At 58.6% G+C, this 20,917-nt stretch overlaps 2 protein-coding genes across 6 annotated transcripts in view; one reads left to right on the top strand and one right to left on the bottom strand.

Annotated features, from left to right (window-relative positions):
• The window catches only part of PAK6 (p21 (RAC1) activated kinase 6), a 39,266-nt gene extending 25,360 nt beyond the window's left edge, over nt 1–13,906 (top strand). For all 5 annotated transcript variants that reach the window (XM_033190597.1, XM_033190594.1, XM_033190595.1 and 2 more), the window contains 8 exons: nt 1,243–1,451; nt 2,276–2,929; nt 8,648–9,145; nt 9,288–9,421; nt 9,778–9,904; nt 9,983–10,108; nt 10,578–10,712; nt 12,334–13,906. In XM_033190597.1, the coding sequence (XP_033046488.1) occupies nt 1,248–1,451; nt 2,276–2,929; nt 8,648–9,145; nt 9,288–9,421; nt 9,778–9,904; nt 9,983–10,108; nt 10,578–10,712; nt 12,334–12,501 (2,046 nt within the window). In that variant the 5' untranslated portion in view covers nt 1,243–1,247 and the 3' untranslated portion in view covers nt 12,502–13,906. The remainder of the gene's footprint in view (nt 1–1,242; nt 1,452–2,275; nt 2,930–8,647; nt 9,146–9,287; nt 9,422–9,777; nt 9,905–9,982; nt 10,109–10,577; nt 10,713–12,333) is intronic.
• Nucleotides 13,907–14,794: 888 nt separating this feature from the next.
• Nucleotides 14,795–19,417, bottom strand: ANKRD63 (ankyrin repeat domain 63). The gene has a single exon (XM_033190591.1). It carries the CDS (start codon nt 18,925–18,927, stop codon nt 17,779–17,781), a length of 1,149 nt encoding a protein of 382 aa, XP_033046482.1. The 5' UTR covers nt 18,928–19,417; the 3' UTR covers nt 14,795–17,778.
• Between the last annotated feature and the right edge of the window lie 1,500 nt (nt 19,418–20,917).

Below are 20,917 nucleotides of genomic sequence, written 5' to 3'. Positions count from 1 at the left end.
GACCTTAGGCAAAGCCAGAATCAGCAAGGCACGAGACACAGGCTTGATTGCAGGTTAAGTGTTTTTGTTTTGTTTATTTTTTTGAGACAGAGTCTCACTCTGTTGCCCAGCCTGGAGTGCAGGGGTGCAATATCGGCTCACCGCAACCTCAGCCTCCTGGGTTCAGGCGATTCTCCTCCCTCAACCCCATGGGTATCTGGGACTACAGGCACGTGCCACCAGGCCCGGCTAATTTTTTTGTATTTTTAGTGAAGACAGGTTTTCACCATGTTGGCCAGGCTGGTCTCAAACTCCTGACCTCAGGTAATCCACCCGCCTCGGCCTCCCAAAGTGCTGGGATTACAGGCACGAGCCACCATGCCCAACCCAGGTGATGTTTTACATACAGCTCCAACACCAGAGAGAAGAAGAGTGTCAAGGGGAGGTGGTGCTCTCTGCCTTCTCTGGAGAGCTTGACCCCTAAGTTAGCTGCTCCTCACCGCGCCCCCCCAGGCTCTCCTCTTGGCTCAAGGCCTTTCTGGAATTGAGGTAAAGCACCTGGTAATCGTGAAGGCCCTTTGGAGGATCCCTGATACATAATAGTCCCAGCCCAGGCGGCATGTCTGTGATCAGCTGGTTGGTTTTTTATTAATGTATCATATTAACAGGTTCGGCCATCCGGGGACAAAGCTGAATTGTAATAAAAAAAAAAAAACAAAAAGCCAACAAAAAAAAACTTTAATATACTGTTGGATTCAATGTGATCGTTTTGTTTAAGATTTTCATAGTTATGTTCCTAAATGATATTGAGTCAAATTTTCCTTTCTTGTACTCTCCTTATCTGGTTTTAAGAATCAGGGTCATACTCGTTTCATAAAACAAGCTTGCTAACTTTCCTCCCTCTTTCCCCCTTTTTAAAATTCGTTGACAGTGGAATGATACTTGTAATGGGCTTTGGATTTTATAGAAACAAACGCCCCGAGTCTGCCTGCTCCGCAGGGGACTTGGCACAGACAAGAAGACACCTCTTTTCCTTGTTTATAGTCTGCATTGGCTTATTTATGGCGCTTTTGTTGTTTCTGGGACTGTTCTGCTGGGAGCCAGCCATTTCCCTGAGGAAGCAGAGATGAAGGTGGAGGGAAGCCCTAGGCTTCTAGGGGAGCTTTGCTGGGGGAGGGGAGGGAGCCCTGAGCCTGGTGCCCCAGCCCCTGCTGCAGCCACCCCTCTTTCCTGCAGGAGCTCAACCTGACTCTACCTTTACAGGCATCATGTTCCGCAAGAAAAAGAAGAAACGCCCTGAGATCTCAGCCCCACAGAACTTCCAGCACCGTGTCCACACCTCCTTCGACCCCAAAGAAGGCAAGTTTGTGGGCCTTCCCCCACAATGGCAGAACATCCTGGACACACTGCGGCGCCCCAAGCCCGTGGTGGACCCTTCGCGAATCACACGGGTGCAGCTCCAGCCCATGAAGGTAAGAGGGGCAGGCAGGGATGAGGTTCAGCCTCTCCCAGTACACAGGCAACCATGCCTGGCTAAACTTCAGAAAGGCCCCTGGAGGAACCACCTACTTCACAGCTATCAATTAACCAGCCATTTTAACTCCCTGCCTGTCAGCCTGCCATTCTCTCCCTGGGTAAGCCAGGGTGAAGGAGCCTGGGGAGACCCTCTCTGCAGGGTGGTGGGGTTGCCAGACTCAGCGCATGAAAATGTAAGATGCTCAATTGCATTTATATTTTAGGTGACAACGAATAGTCTTTTAGAACATGTCCCATTCAATATTTGGACCTGCAGCCCCATAGGGACTGAGGGCTCTCCCAGACCAGGAGAATTTTAGTTGTGAGGGTCAGGACTGGTAGACCCAAGAGCCTGGTAGAAGTTGGGATCAGGGGCCCTATCAGGGTTTGGAGGCCACGACGCCAGTGTGTGTGGAGGAGCCTCCTGGCCTGGTCTCTTTTCCTCAGTGGGCTGGGTACATCTCTCCCAGCCACCCGTGGAGCTAGAGAATGGAGCCCCGCCCCCTGAGCCTCAGCTCCCTGGCCCAGCCGACCACACCCCTGGGCATGCTGGATGCAGCCCCATGGCACTCACCATCTGCTCTGCTGATGCTGGGCCTTCTCCCCGCATCCCTGCATCGGGCACAGGTGGGACCCACAGTGGCCCTATTAATGGAAGCAGGGAAGGTCTTTAGGCAGTCCTCCCCAGGGCCTCCAAGGACATTCTCTGACCCTGATCTCCCGGCTGCCCCTCCCTGCCACAGTCAGGCGGCTCCCACATACTTCTCTCTTCCCCCTACAGACAGTGGTGCGGGGCAGCGCGGTGCCTGTGGATGGCTACATCTCGGGGCTGCTCAACGACATCCAGAAGTTGTCGGTCATCAGCTCCAACACCCTGCGTGGCCGCAGCCCCACCAGCCGGCGGCGGGCACAGTCCCTGGGGCTGCTGGGGGATGAGCACTGGGCCACCGACCCAGACATGTACCTCCAGAGTCCCCAGTCTGAGCGCACCGACCCCCACGGCCTCTACCTCAGCTGCAACGGGGGCACACCAGCAGGCCACAAGCAGATGCCGTGGCCCGAGCCACAGAGCCCACGGGTCCTGCCCAATGGGCTGGCTGCAAAGGCACAGTCCCTGGGCCCCGCCGAATTTCACGGTGCCTCACAGCGCTGTCTGCAGCTGGGTGCTTGCCTGCAGAGCTCCCCACCAGGAGCCTCACCCCCCACAGCCACTGGTAGGCGTGGAATGAAGGCTGCCAAGCATGGCTCTGAGGAGGCCCGGCCACAGTCCTGCCTGGTGGGCTCAGCCACGGGCAGGCCAGGTGGGGAAGGCAGCCCTAGCCCTAAGACCCAGGAGAGCAGCCTGAAGCGTAGGCTATTCCGAAGCATGTTCCTGTCCACTGCTGCCACGGCCCCTCCAAGCAGCAGCAAGCCAGGCCCTCCACCATACAGCAAGGTAAGTCAGGAGCCTGGTCTGCAGCTGTCCACTGGGGAGTGGGTGTAGGGACACAGGCCCTGCCTGGCCTTCCCCTTGGAGGACTTGCAAAGAGGCTCCCTGGACTGCTTCCGCCTAAGGCGGCAGAAATGTGCACGGTATCCGCTCCTCTAAGGAGGGTGGCTGCCGCCTCCTTCCCTCCCTTCCTTTCGTTCTTTTCTCTGTGGCAGTTGTGTTGTTTCCCATTTCTGTCATTATTTGTTCCCGAGTGTGTGGCCGTAGGAAAAGCTGGATTTGCCTTGTCCGGGGGCAGCAGGAGGCCGACTCGTGGCATGTGTGACTGCTTCAGATGCGCGTTTTTCTTGTGCGAAAGGAAAAGATGAAGGGAGCCCCGTGGTGGCATTTCTCGGCAGGCAGAGTGGAGCACCTTGTCACTTCTTGTAGGCTCTCCAGCATCCTGTCCATAGCGACAGTAACCTCCTTCCCCATTTGGCAAAGAGGAGACTGACAGAGAGAGGGTGAGACACCCCAGGCATGATGGAGAATGAGTCAGAGAAGGAAGGTGGGGAGTCCTCTGGGGCTGCCTGTCTGCCCGGGCCCTCTTGGCTCATGACTCTTGCGTATGAAGGCTTTACAAGCACAGCAGTCGCTTGTTCTTTAGCTCCTTCCTGGGAGGGTGGAAGGCAGGCCTAAGAAACGACTGCTGACAGTGGCATGGGTCATAGAGCCTCCCCTCCCTCCTGGGAGGGCTTTAAGACAAGCCTGGGTCCTCCCCTGTCATCGGTGGGGTGAGTGTGGCCTGCACAGGGTATCGGTTTGGGGATGGCCTGGACTACAACCTCCCTCGGTCACTGCCTGCCGGCTGAGGTACTCAGAGAAGGTTCTTGGCTTTGTGCACTCCGGTCCCCTACTAAGTTAAAGGACAGTGGGTTGGGGTCCCCATGGGGTGTGGCTTGATGTACCTGTGAGAGGAACATGAGAATCTGTGAGCTGCAGGGTGTCAGGAAGGCTGTGCCCCTGGGGAGACTCGGCCAGAAAACTAAGGTAAGATCAGGACAGTGCACCCTGCTGGGAAGGTGAGAATCGCAGCCTGACCTCCCTCTGTCTCTCAGGAGTCCTGCTGGGAGGCCTCAGGGATTTGGAGAAAGGGGTTGTCAACACTGGGCTGGGCACTCATTTGCATATTTCTGGGCTTCTACCAGCTCCCCACAGCACGGGGGAGGCCTGTCCATCCCTGCACAGTGCACTGAGTACTCACCGTGGGCCACTGCTGCGGGGGGAGGCCTGTCCATCCCTGCACAGTGCACTGAGTACTCGCCGTGGGCCACTGCTGCGGGGGGAGGCCTGTCCATCCCTGCACAGTGCACTGAGTACTCGCCGTGGGCCACTGCTGCGGGGGGAGGCCTGTCATCCTGCACAGTGCACTGAGTACTCGCCGTGGGCCACTGCTGCGGGGGAGGGCTGTCCATCCCTGCACAGTGCACTGAGTACTCGCCGTGGGCCACTGCTGCGGGGGGAGGCCTGTCCATCCCTGCACAGTGCACTGAGTACTCGCCGTGGGCCACTGCTGCGGGGGGAGGCCTGTCCATCCCTGCACAGTGCACTGAGTACTCACCGTGGGCCACTGCTGCTGGGTGTGCTGGAATGCCCCCCATGCTTGTGGGAGCAGGTGGTAGTTATCTTGAGCTCGACAAATCCAGGGCAGTGGTTTCCTTCTGGGCAACTCAGACACACCTTTTGAGAGTGCTGCTCTGGAGCCAGACCTCTCAATGGCAAGGCTGAGACCCCCTGAGCTGCTCTGGGCCAGGGCTTCTCAGTGTCCGCACTGCTGACGCTCAGGTCAGGCCATCCTTTGTGGTGGGCTCTCCTTGCACTGTAGCAGCCTCCCTGGCCTCTACTCACTAGAAGCTGGTGGTATCCCCGGTTGGAATAACCAAAAACGCCTCCAGATATTGCCAAATGTCACTTGAGCACCCCCATTAAGAACCACTGCCTTAAGCAAATTCAATAACATAGATGGGGAGCATCAGCCTTCCTCCTCCTCCTCCTCCACCACCTACCCCAGGAGCCCCCAGATCAAGCCAGCAGCCCTTGGCACTGGAGCTGACTCTGGACACTCGCAGCAGCTTCCAGAACGGCAGGTAGGCCACAGAGGCCATGCAGTGTGCCAGGCATGGCTGCAGGACGGTCTGAGTATAGACTCCGGGGCTCCTGTACCTAGCCCCAGGCAGGGAGGCCTGGAGTCTCTCTAGCAAAAGAGAACAGGAACACAGGGCTTGGGGGCACAGAGGCCAAAGAGGCAAGACAGTTTGTTAGGAGCTTGCAGGGTTTAGACATGTTCCACTTAGAGTCGGAAGGGCAAACATTGGTTAAGCACCCACTGTGTACTCCGATATATGTCAAGGATACATGGCACCAGTGGGATTGCAGCAGCGGAGTCGCAGCCACGGGTGTCTGTGGGTTCCAGTGCCTACAGGACAACCAGACAAGCCACAGGGTTATGAGGATTCCATGAGATAGAGCATTGAAGGCACTTGTCAAAGTGCTAAGCCCTCAATAAATGGCTTTATTAGTAGTATTTGAGATGGCTCCTCCCTCTGTTGCCCAGGCTGGAGTGCAGTGGCGCAATCTTGGCTCACTGCAACCCCCACCTCCTGGGTTCAAGTGATCCACCCACCTCAGCCTCCCAAGTAGCTGGTGTTACAGGCGTGCTCCACCATACCCAGCTAATTTTTATAGTTTTAGTAGAGATGGGGTTTCACCATGTTGGCCAGGCTGGTCTCGAACTCCTGACCTCAAGTGATCCATCTGCCTTGGCCTCCCAAAGTGCTGGGATTACAGGCACCTGAGCCACCATGCCAGGCCGGCTTTATTATTTTTAAAAATATTATGCCATGGCCTCTCCCCTCCCCTTTAGGATACTTACAGTACAACCCCCTAAGCCCGCAGCTGGAGACCATGGCTCAGGGCGGGAAATGAGGCATTGATGTAAATGTATGCATGACTCTTCTAGTGGCTTTCTTCCCAAGAGGTCTGTCACATGAGTAACTTCAGAATTAATCCAGAGCCCATAACAATTAATTAATTCCACTGTCGTGTCCCCCTTTCTCTTTCTTGTGTGGCTTCACAAGTTTCATCTGATCCTTGCTTGTGATTACATTGATAAAAGCTCCCTCCCTGTGGAACAGGCAGTGAAGCCAATGAAAGGACACTGGGAACCCGACCTTGCCAGGCTGAAGACCGAGCCAGCTCCTGGGACTCCCCAGCCTGTGTTGCAGACTCTGCTGGTGCTGGGCTACCCCTCCCCCAGTCTCCAGACGCAGGCTCCGCCCTGAGCCCAGCCAGCACCTGCAGCAGCAGCAGCACAGGGACCTGGCCCGTGGAGACAGGGAAGGAACCCCCACCTTGGCCTGTCCACGTGGCTCTCGCTCCCACGCCCACACATCCTCAGAGTAGAGCTGGCCCATGCAGAAGCCCTGGAGGCCAGGAGGGGAATGATCTCATTTTAGAGCCTTTCTTAGGAGCTTCAGGATGAGAGGTCATCAGAGCCACCTCAAGAGGAGCTTTAGGTGGTCCCCAAGCTTCTGCCCCGACCCACACGGATGGGTGCCTGGAGAGCATGTTTTCTGAGTTAAGTCCACACTCAAGCCAGCAGGCAGCCTCCTTAGCACCCTGAGCCTTTCTACAGGTTGACTGTGTGATGCAGTGAGCCCTGCCCCACTTCCCTCCCTGTCCCTGCCTGGTGACGTCTCATGGAACCTCTGTTCCCAGGACCTGGCATCATAGCCTCAGTCATGGCCATGCTCCGTCCACCCCCTTCATAGCCCTCCCAGAGGCTCCCTGAGGCCATAAGATCATACTGCCCACTCATGCAGAGCTTCTCAAAGTATGTTCCATGAACCTCCTAGGACGCAGGGACATTGTTCAAGTGCAGAGTCTCTGCTCTAGGGCCCCACTGAATCAGACTGTGAGGCGGGAAGTCCGCAGTTTATCTAGCTCCCCCGATCACTGCGCATGTCCCTGCATCGTAGCGGAGACCCGGGCGCAGAGAAAATGACTCGCCTAAGGCTCACTGCAGGGCAGAGCAGCCCAGGGCTGGGCCCCAGGTCCTGACAGCCCAGTCCAGGGTTCCCACTGCTCCACTACACAGTGGATGGTGACAGTGTCACAGTGGATGGTGACAGTCAGGTGCTGGCGACGACATGGGAGAATGTTTACTGTCCAAATGCACTCATTAGGGATGGAGTGAGTCCAGGCAGTCCTGGGAGAATTTCTAGCTTCTTTCCTGTGAAGGTCAAGCACACACTCAGGTGGGCAGGCAGGTGTGGGGGTGGCAGAAGTCTGCCCCAGCATGGCTTTGGGCCAGTAGGAGTACCTGTTCCACCCTAAGCAGGCCAGGGACTTGACTGGAGAGTGGAAGCCCTGAAGCCGTGGGGAGTCGGGGAAGGAAGGGAGTGAGGGTTGCTAAAGACGTTGAAAAGACTCTGGTGGGGCCCAAGGCCCAGATTTGGGGTTTGGGGTCCCTGAGCAAGCACCCCAGCTCAAACTTACTGCTTGAGATTTCCTGCAAGTTGTTTCAGCTCTGGGATCAGGACCAGGACCCCCTGGGCACCTAAGACAATGGCTTCCATGATGGGTTTGCAGAAGTTCCTAGAAGGCTTTCTCTGCAGCCCCTGAAGCATCCCTCTCCAGGTGCCCTTTAAAACACATAATCCCTGGGAGGGGTCATGGTGCACATCACCGCTTTTTGGGGAGAACCCAAAGATGGGCGGGTGCCTTTCCTGCCAGACAGAGCAGGAGGGCTTGGGCTCAGAAAAGCAGGAAGCCCCACAGGCTTCCAGGGCTGGGCCTGAGCAGGGCTCACTGGGCGCCCAGGCTGCCCCTCTGCTCCCCCTTCCCTCCCTCCCCGCCAGAGCCCACGAGGATAGGCCCCCTGCCTTCTCCTCCCTCCCGGGGGCTCCTTAGCCAGGAGTTTCATGCCTAGGAGGAAGTGGAAGGATTCCTTTATGGGGTCTTTAAGACATCTCCTCATCCCTGGCCTCAAGGCTTGGGTTTGGCTGGACCTAGCCTCCTAACTCCAGATCTCTCTGGCACCAGATTCCCAGCCCAGGGGAGACACCTGAGGACCCCCCAGATGGTGACATACCTCTGTGGTCCTCTGTCAGGGACATAACCTCCCAGCACAGATTCACAAGCAGGCCTATCAGGCCCCAGGTGTGGCTCCCCTGCCTTGGTTCGGGGAGTGGAGACGCAGCTGCCCACTGCTCCCCACCCCACTGCCTGGGCCTCTTCTGCCCCCATGGGTTCTGGAGTGGAGGAGCCTTGGGAGTGAAGAATGCCTCTGACCCAGATTCTTCAAGCAGCCTCTTAGCACAGAGGAAGATTCGGCCTTACAGCAGCCTCCCTGGGGTCTAGCTACCAATCGCCAAGGAAGAAATACCCAGCACAGGACCCGGTGGGGAGTGGCCTGCCCTGTCTTCCCAGGTGCAGTAGGGCGAGTGGAAGCAGCTGTCTTGGGCCTGCCCAGCTTGGCGCCCTGCGGGGGGCTGCTCACACAGGACTGTGGCTGGGCTTCAGCTCCGTCTGAAAATCTTTGCTCAGAGCACCTCCCTAGTTTGATCTGACACCCTGCCTGACCCTGCCAGAGTCCAGAGGTCACGGCGGCCAGTCCCTGCCTCTGGGAAAGTTATTCCAAATGCTCCCACAGCCATGCCCCTTCCTGTTGCTTTGTCCCTACAGCCCAACTCCTCTTTCCGACCGCCACAGAAAGACAACCCTCCAAGCCTGGTGGCCAAGGCCCAGTCCTTGCCCTCGGACCAGCCGGTGGGGACCTTCAGCCCTCTGACCACTTCGGATACCAGCAGCCCCCAGAAGTCCCTCCGCATAGCCGCGGCCGCAGGCCCGCTTCCAGGCCGGTCTTCCCCAGCAGGTTCCCCCCGCACCTGGCATGCCCAGATCAGCACCAGCAACCTGTACCTGCCCCAGGACCCCACGGTTGCCAAGGGCGCTCTGGCTGGTGAGGACACAGGTGTTGTGACACATGAGCAGTTCAAGGCTGCACTCAGGATGGTGGTGGACCAGGGTGACCCCCGGCTGTTGCTGGACAGCTACGTGAAGATTGGCGAGGGCTCCACCGGCATCGTCTGTTTGGCCCGGGAGAAGCACTCGGGCCGCCAGGTGGCCGTCAAGATGATGGACCTCAGGAAGCAGCAGCGCAGGGAGTTGCTCTTCAATGAGGTGGGAGGACAGGGTGGGACAGGCGGGGGCGTTGGGGATGGGCAGTGAACAGCCAGCCAGGCTGGACATCTGTGAGCAGGGGCAGTGGGTGGCCATGCTTCTGGGCACCGTGCCCGGCACTCAGGCCCCCACCTGCCCCCAGGTGGTGATCATGCGGGACTACCAGCACTTCAACGTGGTGGAGATGTACAAGAGCTACCTAGTGGGCGAGGAGCTGTGGGTGCTCATGGAGTTCCTGCAGGGAGGAGCCCTCACAGACATCGTCTCCCAAGTCAGGTGGGCAGCTGGGAGGGCTGGATCCTGAGTGCGGGCTGCCCTCACCATGGCCCTGCCAGAGCATGTGTTGTTCTGCCTGTGGCCCAGAAGACTTGGGATGCCTGTTGGATCATCCTGGGCTCCCCTGCCTGCTGGGGTAACTGACATCCAGGGGTCTTGGGACTGGAGAAGAGAAGGGTGGCTTCTATCCAAGGCTCAGGCCCGTTTTCACCAGGGCTATGGCCTGAATGTGCTGCCAAACAGATTGCCTGGGAGCCATGGGGCCTAGCACCAGGGACTCCTACTCTGCTCAGCCACCCCACAACCTGCCAGAGCTAACGCTCTCTTCCATCGGGCGGCCCCACCTTCCTATCCAGGCTGAATGAAGAGCAGATCGCCACTGTGTGTGAGGCTGTGCTGCAGGCCCTGGCTTACCTGCATGCCCAGGGTGTCATCCACCGGGACATCAAGAGTGACTCCATCCTGCTGACCCTGGATGGCAGGGTAGGTTCCATACTGTCCCTGGCATAGCCACGCTCCCACTTCCTCCTGGTCTACCACTCACTCCCCTTTCAACCCTAGGTGAAGCTCTCGGACTTCGGATTCTGTGCTCAGATCAGCAAAGACGTCCCTAAGAGGAAGTCCCTGGTGGGAACCCCCTACTGGATGGCTCCTGAAGTGATCTCCAGGTCTTTGTATGCCACTGAGGTAACCGTTCCCTCCACCCGCCAGACCTCCCAAAAGCAACTTGGAAACTGGCAGCCCTTCTGCTGTGGCCCCTCCAGTGACCTCACCAAAAGCAGCCCTGGTTTTCAGAGTCCCACCTAGTCAACACTCTTCCCCCTTTCCATGGGGCTGCTCTCGCCCATGACCTTGCTGCCAGGAACAAGTCCTGCAAGTGCTTTCCTCAGCTCAAGGGCAGAATGGGGTATGGCCAGGCCTCCCATGGATGATGGCCTTTCTCTGAGTGACTGACAGCTGTGTCCCTATAGGCAGTGGTCACTCATGCAGGCAGTAACTGGCCACAGGGCAGGTGGCCGGGGGAGGAAGAAGACAGACTCACCAAGGAGAGCTGGGGCCAGCTGTCCCCCCTCCACCACTGCCGCCACCAGAACACGGCTACCAACGGGCCAGGCCAGGCTCTGGCCATGGGGTCAGGGACATTTTCCTCCTGCAGGTGGATATCTGGTCTCTGGGCATCATGGTGATTGAGATGGTGGATGGGGAGCCACCCTACTTCAGTGACTCCCCGGTGCAAGCCATGAAGAGGCTCCGGGACAGCCCCCCGCCCAAGCTGAAAAACTCTCACAAGGTCAGTTGGCACACAAGGGTGCGACCTCGCAGACCCCATTCCTCCTGAGGCAAGAGGACCAGAGCCTAGGCTCCCAGCATCTCCCTCCCACAGAAGCTACACGGTCTGGGCTCCTGGAAAAGGCTCCTCTTTTTCCACACAAAACCTGCCCCTGCGTGTGGAGCCGCATCTATGCACAAGTTCGCATGTGCGCTCCAACAAGTCGCCTCCCACGGCTGTGGAGGGTTGCTACTCGGCAGGCACTGGTCGGAAGCCCAGGGGGGCCTATGAGCAGGGAAAGCCAGGACACCAGCAATCCCTGCTGTCCCAGAAGGAATGCGGGGAAGCTTCATTGAGCACAAACCTTTCTACCCCAAGTGTCGGGAGATCCATACCATGATTCGATGTCCCTGTCCATCACGGCGAGTCGGTTCATGCTTCATTATTGCACACCCCGACATAGCTGAGCCACAGCATTCCCCTTAAAGCCAGTATATGTGCATGGACGTGTGTGTATACACGTAACCCTTTTTGCCAAATCCGCCCCAACCCCGCAGGCCTTACTGTGGACGCCCCCTGCTGGCAGGTCAGCACGAGGCTGCTAAGTGGCATCGCCATCTGGTGGCCAAAGCTAGAAATGTCTCAGGGGGCTGAAGCCTCGCCTCTAAATGGCAAAAAAAGAGTTCTGTGGCCCCAACACAAAGCTGGATGACAGGACCAACAGGAAACATCTTCCAGGACAACTGCCCCTTGGAGCCTGCACTGCTAACTCCAAAATTAGCATATAAAGATCTTTAGTTGGCTAATTGCTCAGAGGATGTAGCCTTCTGCCCAAGACTCAGCTTCATCCCAAGATACTGGCTCAAAATGAACCAAGATAAGCCCTTGCCTTAGACTCTAAGGCCTAGAGCAACAAAGAAATCTTCCTTTTCAGGTCTCACTTTACTTTCTATTTTTCAGAACACTTCCTCATCCTTGACCTGTTTGTTTTTGTTGTTTTTGTTTTTTGTTTTTGTTTTTGAGATGGAGTCTCTGTTGCTCAGGCTGGAATGCAGTGGTGCAATCTCAGCTCACTGCAACCTCCGCCTCCTGGGTTCAAGCAATTCTCCTGCTTCAGCCTCCTGAGTAGCTGGGAATACAGGCACGTGCCACCACGCCCGGCTAATTTTTGCATTTTTAGTAGAGACGGGGTTTTGCCATGTTGGTCAGGCTGGTCTACAAACTCCTGACCTTGTGATCTGCCCAACTTGGCCTCCCAAAGTGCTGGGATTACAGGCAATGAGCCACTGCACCCAATGACCTGTTTTTAAAATTTTCTCGAAAGCCCTATGTGGCAGACAGGGCAAGCATACTTTATCACTAGCCCATTTTACAGATGAGAAAACTGAGGCCTAGAGAAAACTGTGACTTGCCTGAGATCAGGGATAGAGCCAGGCCTGGATCACTGATGCCAATTCTCTGCCCCTTCCACAGAGCTATAGCATCTGAATGCTGAGAACCTTGGGGGATGGGGAGGGGCAAAGGGACAGGAAGTTAAAAAACCAGCGAATTCAAGACTTTCAAACAATGACAGGGCCAGGCAATCAGGTCACCCCAAAGTGACTACAAATTGTGGCTTAATCTCACTGCCCTGTCTCTACAGGTCTCCCCAGTACTGCGAGACTTCCTGGAGCGGATGCTGGTGCGGGACCCCCAAGAGAGAGCCACAGCCCAGGAGCTCCTAGACCACCCCTTCCTGCTGCAGACAGGGCTACCCGAGTGCCTGGTGCCCCTGATCCAGCTCTACCGCAAGCAGACCTCCACCTGCTGAGCCCACCCTGAGTACAACCTGCCACCTGTGCCCACAGGCAGGGCACACAGGGCAGCCAGCCTGCCGGCAGGGCTTGCCTGCCTCCTCCTCTCAGTATTCTCTCCAAAGATTGAAATGTGAAGCCCCAGCCCCACCCTCTGCCCCTCAGCCCACTGGGCCAGGCCGGACCTGCCCCCTCAGTGTCTCTCCCTCCTGAGTCCCCAGATGGAGACCCCTTCTACAGGATGACCCCTTGATATTTGCACAGGGATATTTCTAAGAAACGCAGAGACCAGCGTTCCTGGCCTCTGCAGCCAACACAGTAGAAAAGGCTACTGTGGTTTTTTAAAGGTAGTTGTCCACTAGCGTCCTAGGCCACTGCAGAGGGCAGCCTGCTGGTCTCCACAGATACTTGCTGTTCTCAGCTCCAGCTTCAAACCTCGGGTCTCGAGAGGGCCACGGGCCACGGGGTGGTTTTTATGACCTGAATCCCGCTTCCTCCCTCACGTCTGATGTCCTGAAGGTGCAGTCCCAGCTGTACGGCCCCTCCCCGCCCAGAACTGTGAATGGCCTGTTCCAGGCCATGGCTGTGGGCAGGGAGTGAGGGGGCAATTTCTGAGTGAAAAAGAATGGGGTCAGTGGTGAAGGTGCTCTCACTTTACAGAATGGAGAGAACATCGTGTGTGTGTGTTTGTGTGTGTGTATGTGTGTGTGTGTGTGTGTGTGTAAGGGGGAGGAAAGCCACCTTGACAGCCCAGGTCCCTTCAGGTCACCCACAGCCAGCTTCAGGAAGGCTGCCCCATCCGCTCTCCCACTAAGTTCTGGCCTAAAGGGACCTGCTTTCTTGGCCTGGCTTCCACCTCTCCAGTCCTGTGTCTGCCTGGCCAGTGGAGTGGTCCATGCTAAGTCTAACACATCCTGGGGGCTCGGCAGGCTTCTGAGCTTCTCCTGTACTGTGCAGTGTGAGGGCCAGAGACAGCAATGTAAGGAATGGTAACTGTGTTCCCTTTCAAGTTTCTCCCAATAACCAGGCCATCAGGGACCCATTGTTCTCTTCAGAACCCTATCTGGGAGAGAAGGCGAGCCACCTCCGGGTTTCCATCACGCCAAGGTTACAGGCACCCGCGCAAACCATCCGCCCCGGCTGCCTCCACAGACAGCTGTCTCCTTGTCCTTCTCGGCCCGCCCCACTTCAGGGCCGCTGTGACATGGAATTCCAGGAAAGAACTTCAGGTGTCTGGACCCTTTCTATCTAGATAGTATTTTTAGATTCTTCTGCTCCCTAGTGACCTACCTGGGGGCAAAGAAATTGCGAGGACTTTTTTTTAAGGGTCAGAGTTTTCAAAACAAAAACATCTTCCCTAGAAATGTTTGTGAATTGTTTGCACTTGTGCCTGTTTTAAATTAAATTGAGTGTTCAAAGCCATTGGGCTTCCTGTGTCTCTGGGGGCGGAGACCGGCCGTCTTGGAGGGGGGGCCGCCTGTGGTGGGTGAATCTCGTGCAGCCTCCCCTCCTCCCCACGTGAGCTCTCCAGCAGCCAGGCCACAGAACACCCAACTTCCCTGGTGACCTGTGGGCCCGAAAGGAAGGCAGAGAGGAAGGGAAACAGGAAGTGAACGGCCCTTGGGAATGAAGGCGATGAAAAATAGACGGGGCTACTTCCCCAGGGGAGAAGAGCCCACGAGGAAAGCCAGGGCCCTGCGCTGCGTTTGCTAAGGGTGGCCACAGTGGCTGACGACCACCCTACGTGTCGGCTTCTCCCATCCTCTGCGGCTCCTCACCCCCACTCCGGACCTCCAGCCGTCCACAGGAAGTGGTCTGAAACTGCTTCCAGTGGGAGAGCAGTCCCTGTCTCACTCCTCAGTACTGAGGGAGATGGTGTGGAGTTGAGAAAGAACGGAGCGGAGCCTGGAAACCAGGGAGCCTGGGCTCTCGTCCTGGGGGTGGGGAGGTGGATACAATTATCTTGCGATTTCCAGCTCCCACATGGATTCTCGCACTTCCTTCCTGAGATCTCCCACTGCCCAGGGTTCAGGAGCAAGCCAGGAGCAAGAAACCATGCAGCCTTTCTTTCACTTCCCAGTGCATTCACACCGACAGGTAGGTGCCCTGGTGCTGCGGCCAGGCCCGGCCCCGCCACCCAGCTCAGCAGAAGCAGCACCTGTGACTTACCTTCAGGAGCCAGCACCGTGGGAGGGGCAGGGCAGAGGCTCACTAAGGCAGGGGCCTCTATAGGAGGCAAGGGCTCAGTCCATCTCTCCAAAGGGAGCCGAGGGTCCAGGAGTGCTTGATAAGGCAAAGAGAGGCCAGTTCTCGCAACGGAATAATACTGGATTTATTAACTATTCTTTGAGTTCTAACAGTCCTTCCACCACACAATATCACTCTGAAAGGGTGTGCGTATGTCCCACAGCTCACACACAGACCGCTTCTGATCTTAGGGTACCGAGCGCTAGCATCCTGGGTGACTCTTCACAATGACAAAAGCAACAAGAATTGGAAAAGCAAAAGATTTAGAAGTCTCTTCTGAAGGTAGAGATTGCTAGAGAGGACCCAGCCTCAACACCCTGGGGCTGACAAAGGGAGTTCAGGGGAGAAAACTGTGGAAGTTCTGCATGGAGCCGGGCCTGGGAAGGAGTCTGCACGGACAGCAAGGCAGTCAGACACACGATGCAGTTGTTTAGGAACGTCACTTTCTACCACCAAGCTCTTGGCAGCTCCACAGAGAAGAGCCCTCATGGTGGTTTATCCAGTCAAGAGGGCCCAGGGTGACATTCAACCAGAAAGCCGCATATCAGAGATACTGGAAAGATTACGGCACCTCTGATACAATGTGGAACCCAGACTTCATGCTGTTGAGCCAAAATACTTGCATTCCTACACCACTAAAAACGTCATTAAAATGCAACACAGTTGAAAAGGGAGTACATGAGCAAGCAACGGTCAGAAAGCAGCAGTTTGCACTCGGGGTGTCCAGTGGTCCCCACCCCAGACCCTCTCCCTCAAGGGCTTTTCAGGCACTCGGTATTGTGCACCCACCACCCAGACAGGGGAACTGAGGAGAGGCAGATGTTTTGGGAGAAGAGGGGAGGGAAAGGGCAGAATACCTCGGAAACCAAAGCAAGTATCAGAAAAAAACTGCATAATCGGCAGGCCCCAAGGGAAGGGTTGGCAGCTCCGACTTTTCGGAAGAGAGCAGTAGCTCTCAGGACACGCAGCCTTAACTTGGAAGATTTAACTTGGGGTCCTCAGTGAAGGGTCTGGGCTCCTGCTTTCAATGCCAGTGTTTTGTTCATTGTTCCCTCGCTTCACTGCTGTGAAGTGACTTCAAGTATCCGGATTTAATATTCTACAAGAGGAAGAGGATTCCACGATAAATGCACATGGAGGAAGAAGTACACAGGTGTGATCCCAAAGAAAACCAGGTGTCTGAGCTCCGAGCCGCGGCCCAGCGGGGAGGGCCCAACGCTGCCACCAGGGGGCACCAGAGATCACGTCCAGTGCGCCGGCCTGCGTGGCCTAGCGGATGGGGGCAGCGGGGTGCAAGGACTGGGTAGCTGTCCTGACACCTGCACGAGGCTCACTCCTGGCCCCCCACCCCTCACCGCCAGGCCCAGCAGTATCTCGGCACAGTCATTCTCGCTCTGGGCAGTTCCCTGGGAGTTACTGGCGAGAAACCGTCCGTACTGCAAAGGCAAACAGATCGACGTCTTGCAAAGACCCCACTGCAGGCAGGTGAAAGGCTTCAAGTTCCACCCTCAGGGTTCACAAAAGAGCCCCACCTGCCGCCTCCCCGCGGGCTCGGCGCACTGACACACGTGCTAGCACTTCCGCAGGGTCCTAGCGCACGCGCCCCGCCGGACCCCCGCCCCCAACCCCGCCGCCTCGCTAGGCTAGCACGGGGCAGAGGGGTGGGGGCGAGCAGGCAGGGGACAACGTCAGGAAAGGGCCTCTGACTCACTCATCTGCCCAGTAATAAACCTGGGCCGGCCTGCTTCCCACGCGGTGGGACCAAGGCAGGAGTCCCGGGTCTCTACCTACAGCACCGATCATCCGCCCTGCCCTCCATTAACGGCCCAGCGAGAAGCAGGAGCCGTTTAACAGGCCCCTTCCAGCTCTCGCCAGAGTTTGATGTAATTTAAACCTGGGCCTGCGGCTCGTGTGGGCTCCCGACTCCCGCGCGCCGCCGTTTCACGTCGCAAACACTTCAGTCAATTATCCCCCTCGCGGAGCTTCTATTTAAAGAGATATTGTCAGGCTCTTAAGCCTCGGAATCAGACCCGCTGCTTTCTGCTTCATATACAAAGGCTTAAAACACGAGTTCTTTGAGGATTGGAAGAAATACAATTAAGCACAGCCTTCGCAACCGTTCCACCCCGCGGGAGCACCCACGTGCGGGACGGGGGAGCTGGGAGGCGGGGAAGCGCTCAGTCCTTTCCTTTTCAGGCCTCTGTGAGCCAGCGGAAAGAGGGCTTGGGCCTCCAGGGGTGAGGTGTTGAACCTCGATGATGGAATTCAAATGCATCCGAGCTGAAGAGCGGGCTGGCTCAGGAGCCCGGATTTGGCCTGGGTAGGGGTTGTGTGGAGCAGTGACCCCACATTATCAATGAAGCTGAATCCTGGGGCAGAGACAGAGGGAGCTGGAGTTACCCAGGAGCTGATTCAAGGGACAATTGGTGTTCAACACTAGGGACTCTCCCACTCCCAAAATATGCTTTCATTGCCTTGAGGCAAGAGTTTCTACCCTAGAAAAACAGAACAGCCAGACCCCTTCCTCCTCAACCCTCCAGTCCAGAAAGGCTCTAGGGCCCCCTCGGTCCCTTCCGTCTCCCACACTTCGAGGGAAAGGAGACTTTGGTAGTTTGTGGGATTATTCTCAGCATCAGTAGGCAGAGAGTGGGGAGGCTGGGTCTTTATTCTCCAAGGTGGACCCTTCTATTTGCCTGGCTGCCCGGGTGTTAGGAAACCCAACGAGGGGAGGGGGCCGGAGAGGAGCGACAGGTGGCTAGGCAGACCCAGGACTGAACCTGAGGGCTGGGGACGGGGAATCCACCTTCCTGGCTGTAGCCTACGGAACCAGTCAATCAACACCTCTAGACCTAGGCCGGGAATACCGAGGAACACAAAAAAGATGGAGGTCCCTTAGGGCTGGTGGAGGTCTCGCCTTGGCAGGGAGGCAGGTTCCAAAATGGGCTGCGGGGGGCGGCTGCCGAAAAGGTGAGGGACCCATAAGGAAGAAATACCAGTGGAGTAGAAACGGGAAGGTGGGGGAAGCAGGCCTCGGGCCTTGGCGCCGTTTACCGTTGAGCACGCAGCACCACAGCCTCGGTGCCCGCCTGCCAAGGGTTCGGCCCAGGCACCGAGACAGGCAGAGCGTTGGCCTCTAACTCCGGGCCACTCTCGGGCCCTGGCGCCTCCCCGACCAGGCTGGGGATATCTGGGGCTGTGGAGCGTCGGCGCAAACCCAGGCGGCCGGAGCCGGGGCCGCCCTCCGGATGGGGGCTGAGGCCAATGGGGGCTTGCACTAAGGTTGGGGGCGCTCCCTCCAGCACCTCCTGTGAGCGCCACCGCCCAGTCCCCGAAGACTGGGGCGAGTTTGGTAGGGCCATCAGGGCCCCAGCCCGCAGGCGGGCCGCCTCCTCCTCGGTCACCGCACCCAGCGCCAGGCTCATGCTCCGGCCCAGCTCGGGCCGTTCACTGCCCTGCGCCCGGTGCCGGCCCGAATTCTTGCCCGCTGAGCCAGCCTCGCCGCCGTGGCCGTGGCCGCCCGCCGCTCGCGCAAAGCGCGCCAGGAGAGGCCGCGGGAGGCGGCGGGGGCTGGGTCGTCGACGCTCGGGGCTGGGCGCGGGGGCGGGGCGGCCAGGGGGACTATCGGAGTTGGAGCCCCGGGCCGCGGCTGCGGCGGCAGCGCGGCCCCAGGGCCCAGTGAGGGCCTGCACACAGGTCCCATGGCCGCGGGAGGCAGCCAGTTGCAGCGCGGTGAGCCCCGCACGGTTGGTGCGGTCGAGGCGCAGGCCTAGGCGGCGGAAGGACCGCACCAGGAACTCGAGCACTGCCCCGTGGCCGCAGGCCGCCGCCCACATCACCGGGCTGTTGCCCGCAGAGTCGGCCGCCTCGGGGTCACCACTGAACTGCACCAGCAGCTGCACGGCGTCCAGGTGGCCTCGCTCGCACGCCAGGCTGAGTGCGGTGCGGCCGCGCTCGTCCCGCAGGTTCACGGCAGCACCCTGCTCAAGCAGCAGCCGCACGAAGCGCGCGCGCAGAGCGGGGTCCGGCAGCCCCACGGCCACCATGAGCGGCGTACGGCCCTGCTCCGCGCGGCAGTCGATGATGCTGCGGTCCAGCGCATCCAACACGAAGCGGGCCAAGTGCACTTTGCCCGCCTGCATGGCCTCCAGGAAGGTGCGCGTCCCCGCTCGGGGACACAGGTCCTTGGGTTTGAGCATGGCCCCGACCGCCGCGCCCGGGCAGCCTGGCACCTCCGCACGGGGGCGCCCCTGTTCTCGCGCCCCGCGGGGCACCGGCCTCCGCCCGCGCTCTGATACCTCTCCCTCCGCGCGTGGGCGGCTGCAGCCGACGGTCCCAAGGTTCCTACTCCGGTGTCCCGGAGGCTCCGACTGCCCCGCCGCTGCTGGGCCGTACGCCTGGCGTCTCGCCGCTCCTTCCCCGGGCCTCCCGCCTGGAGGTGTTGATTGCTCGCTACTCCGGGCTCCGCTCCTGGCCCGCCACCAGACGTCGGCAGCCGAGGCTCGACCCTCTCCCGGCTCTCCCGCCGCTTTCCCCGTGTCCGGCGCCCCTCAGTCCTCGTGGTTTGGAGCCGTGCCACTCACCCGCACCCAGGGCAAACCCCCGCTCCCCCGCAGCGACGGTGGCGCCCGCCGTGCACGCCTGCCTCCAGCCCTGGCGGGGCGCGCCGCTCCTCAAGCTGCTGGCGCCGTTCCTCCGCCTCCTCCCCTCTCGCGGGGGCCGGGCCACACCGGGGTGCTTGCTCCTTTCTTGGGGGGCTCGGCGGCGTAGGAGCTGCCGCCCGCCTAGATACCTGACTTTATAGCCTTGGGGGTCTCCATGGCAATGGCTGCCCTGGAAGCCGACTGCCCCGTCAGGGCAGAGACGGACAGGGCGGGGGAGACCGCTCCTGACCCCCACCCCTTCGTGGCCCACGAAGTCGGGGAGCGGCTCCTCCTCCGCGCTCCGCTGGGAATGCGGCGGCGGTTGCGGGGCGGGGGCGGGGGCTGCTCGCCGGGGGCCACATGCACCCGACCGGGCCAATCCCAAAGTTGCAGTCTTCTCTCCCCGCCCTCCGCCCCCACCCGAGTCCGTGCCCTCGGCTCCTTAGAAACTGGCGGGAGCTCGGGCTTGTCGGGGAAGACTGAGAGCTGCCCCCAGCAGTCCAGGGTGAAAGGAAATGGGACCCCATGAGCGCAGAACTGGACCACGCGCGAGCTAGGGGTGGCAGCGAAAGGCGGATGAGGAGTAACTTGGGGGAGGGGGTATACGTGCCGCGGGTTGGGGGCGCTCAGCCTGGCTGGAAACTGCTACTCGAAGTGCAGAGAATCACGCACTCACACACAATTGTTCCTCCCGCACACGCTCCGTGGAACGAGAGGTGGGGGCCGAGTGCACTCTCCAATTTCAGACGTCTCCAACCCCGACAACGCACCCGCGTGTCAACTCCCGGTGGCTGCCGAGCGGGCAGAGTGTAGACGCCCAAACCAGGAAGGGGCTCCTTAGGACCCGGGAGTGCCGCGGGCATGTTAGGAGTTCCCTGGCGCCGCCACCCTGGAAAGAGCTAGGGACCCACGCGAGGTTGCCTGCCCCTCGCTTCTCCCTTGAGCACAAAACAACCCCCAGGCCACAGGGTTCTGGCTCTGACCACTGGCTGGCCCCTAAGGACAGGAGGCGAGCACAAGTTCCATTTGCTGTAAGATGCTTAGAGAAACCACTGCATCTCCTCTCCCTCCGGCCAGCAGGTCCCCCTCGGTCCTGGAGGAGGGGGATGATACACAAGCCTGGGCGGAGCGGAGTTAGGGCGCATCAGAGCCTGGGTGTGGGTGGTGGGGAGGGAGGGAGTAGGGTTGGAATGGATATTTGTAAAGGAGTGAAGCAGGTATCAGCTGCAGAATTGACTGAGACTTTTCATGAGCCGCACATTTTGTTGCCGGCAGCGGTAAGAGAGAGGCAGAAGCTCGGTTCTGGATGCGAGACGTTCCCCCTCTTAAGAAGACAACACTGGGACTTAAAAAGTGGACGTTGTCATCTGAGGGCTGAATACATCTGCTAAATACCTACCAACACAGTCCTTGGATGAAAAGATGGAGTTGTGGGGAGGAGAGGGCTCTGGGGCCTTCTAAAGATGGGACTTCGAGGATGTGCGGGATCTGGGCTATTTCCAAGGAAGGAATCCCAGGCCGGGCGCAGTGGCTCACGCTTGTAATC

The sequence above is a fragment of the Trachypithecus francoisi genome, unplaced genomic scaffold (assembly GCF_009764315.1).
Source record: "Trachypithecus francoisi isolate TF-2019V2 unplaced genomic scaffold, Tfra_2.0 Lachesis_group3, whole genome shotgun sequence".
Classification (NCBI taxonomy): Eukaryota; Metazoa; Chordata; class Mammalia; order Primates; family Cercopithecidae; genus Trachypithecus; species Trachypithecus francoisi.
This window is presented reverse-complemented; position numbering and strand designations above follow the sequence as displayed.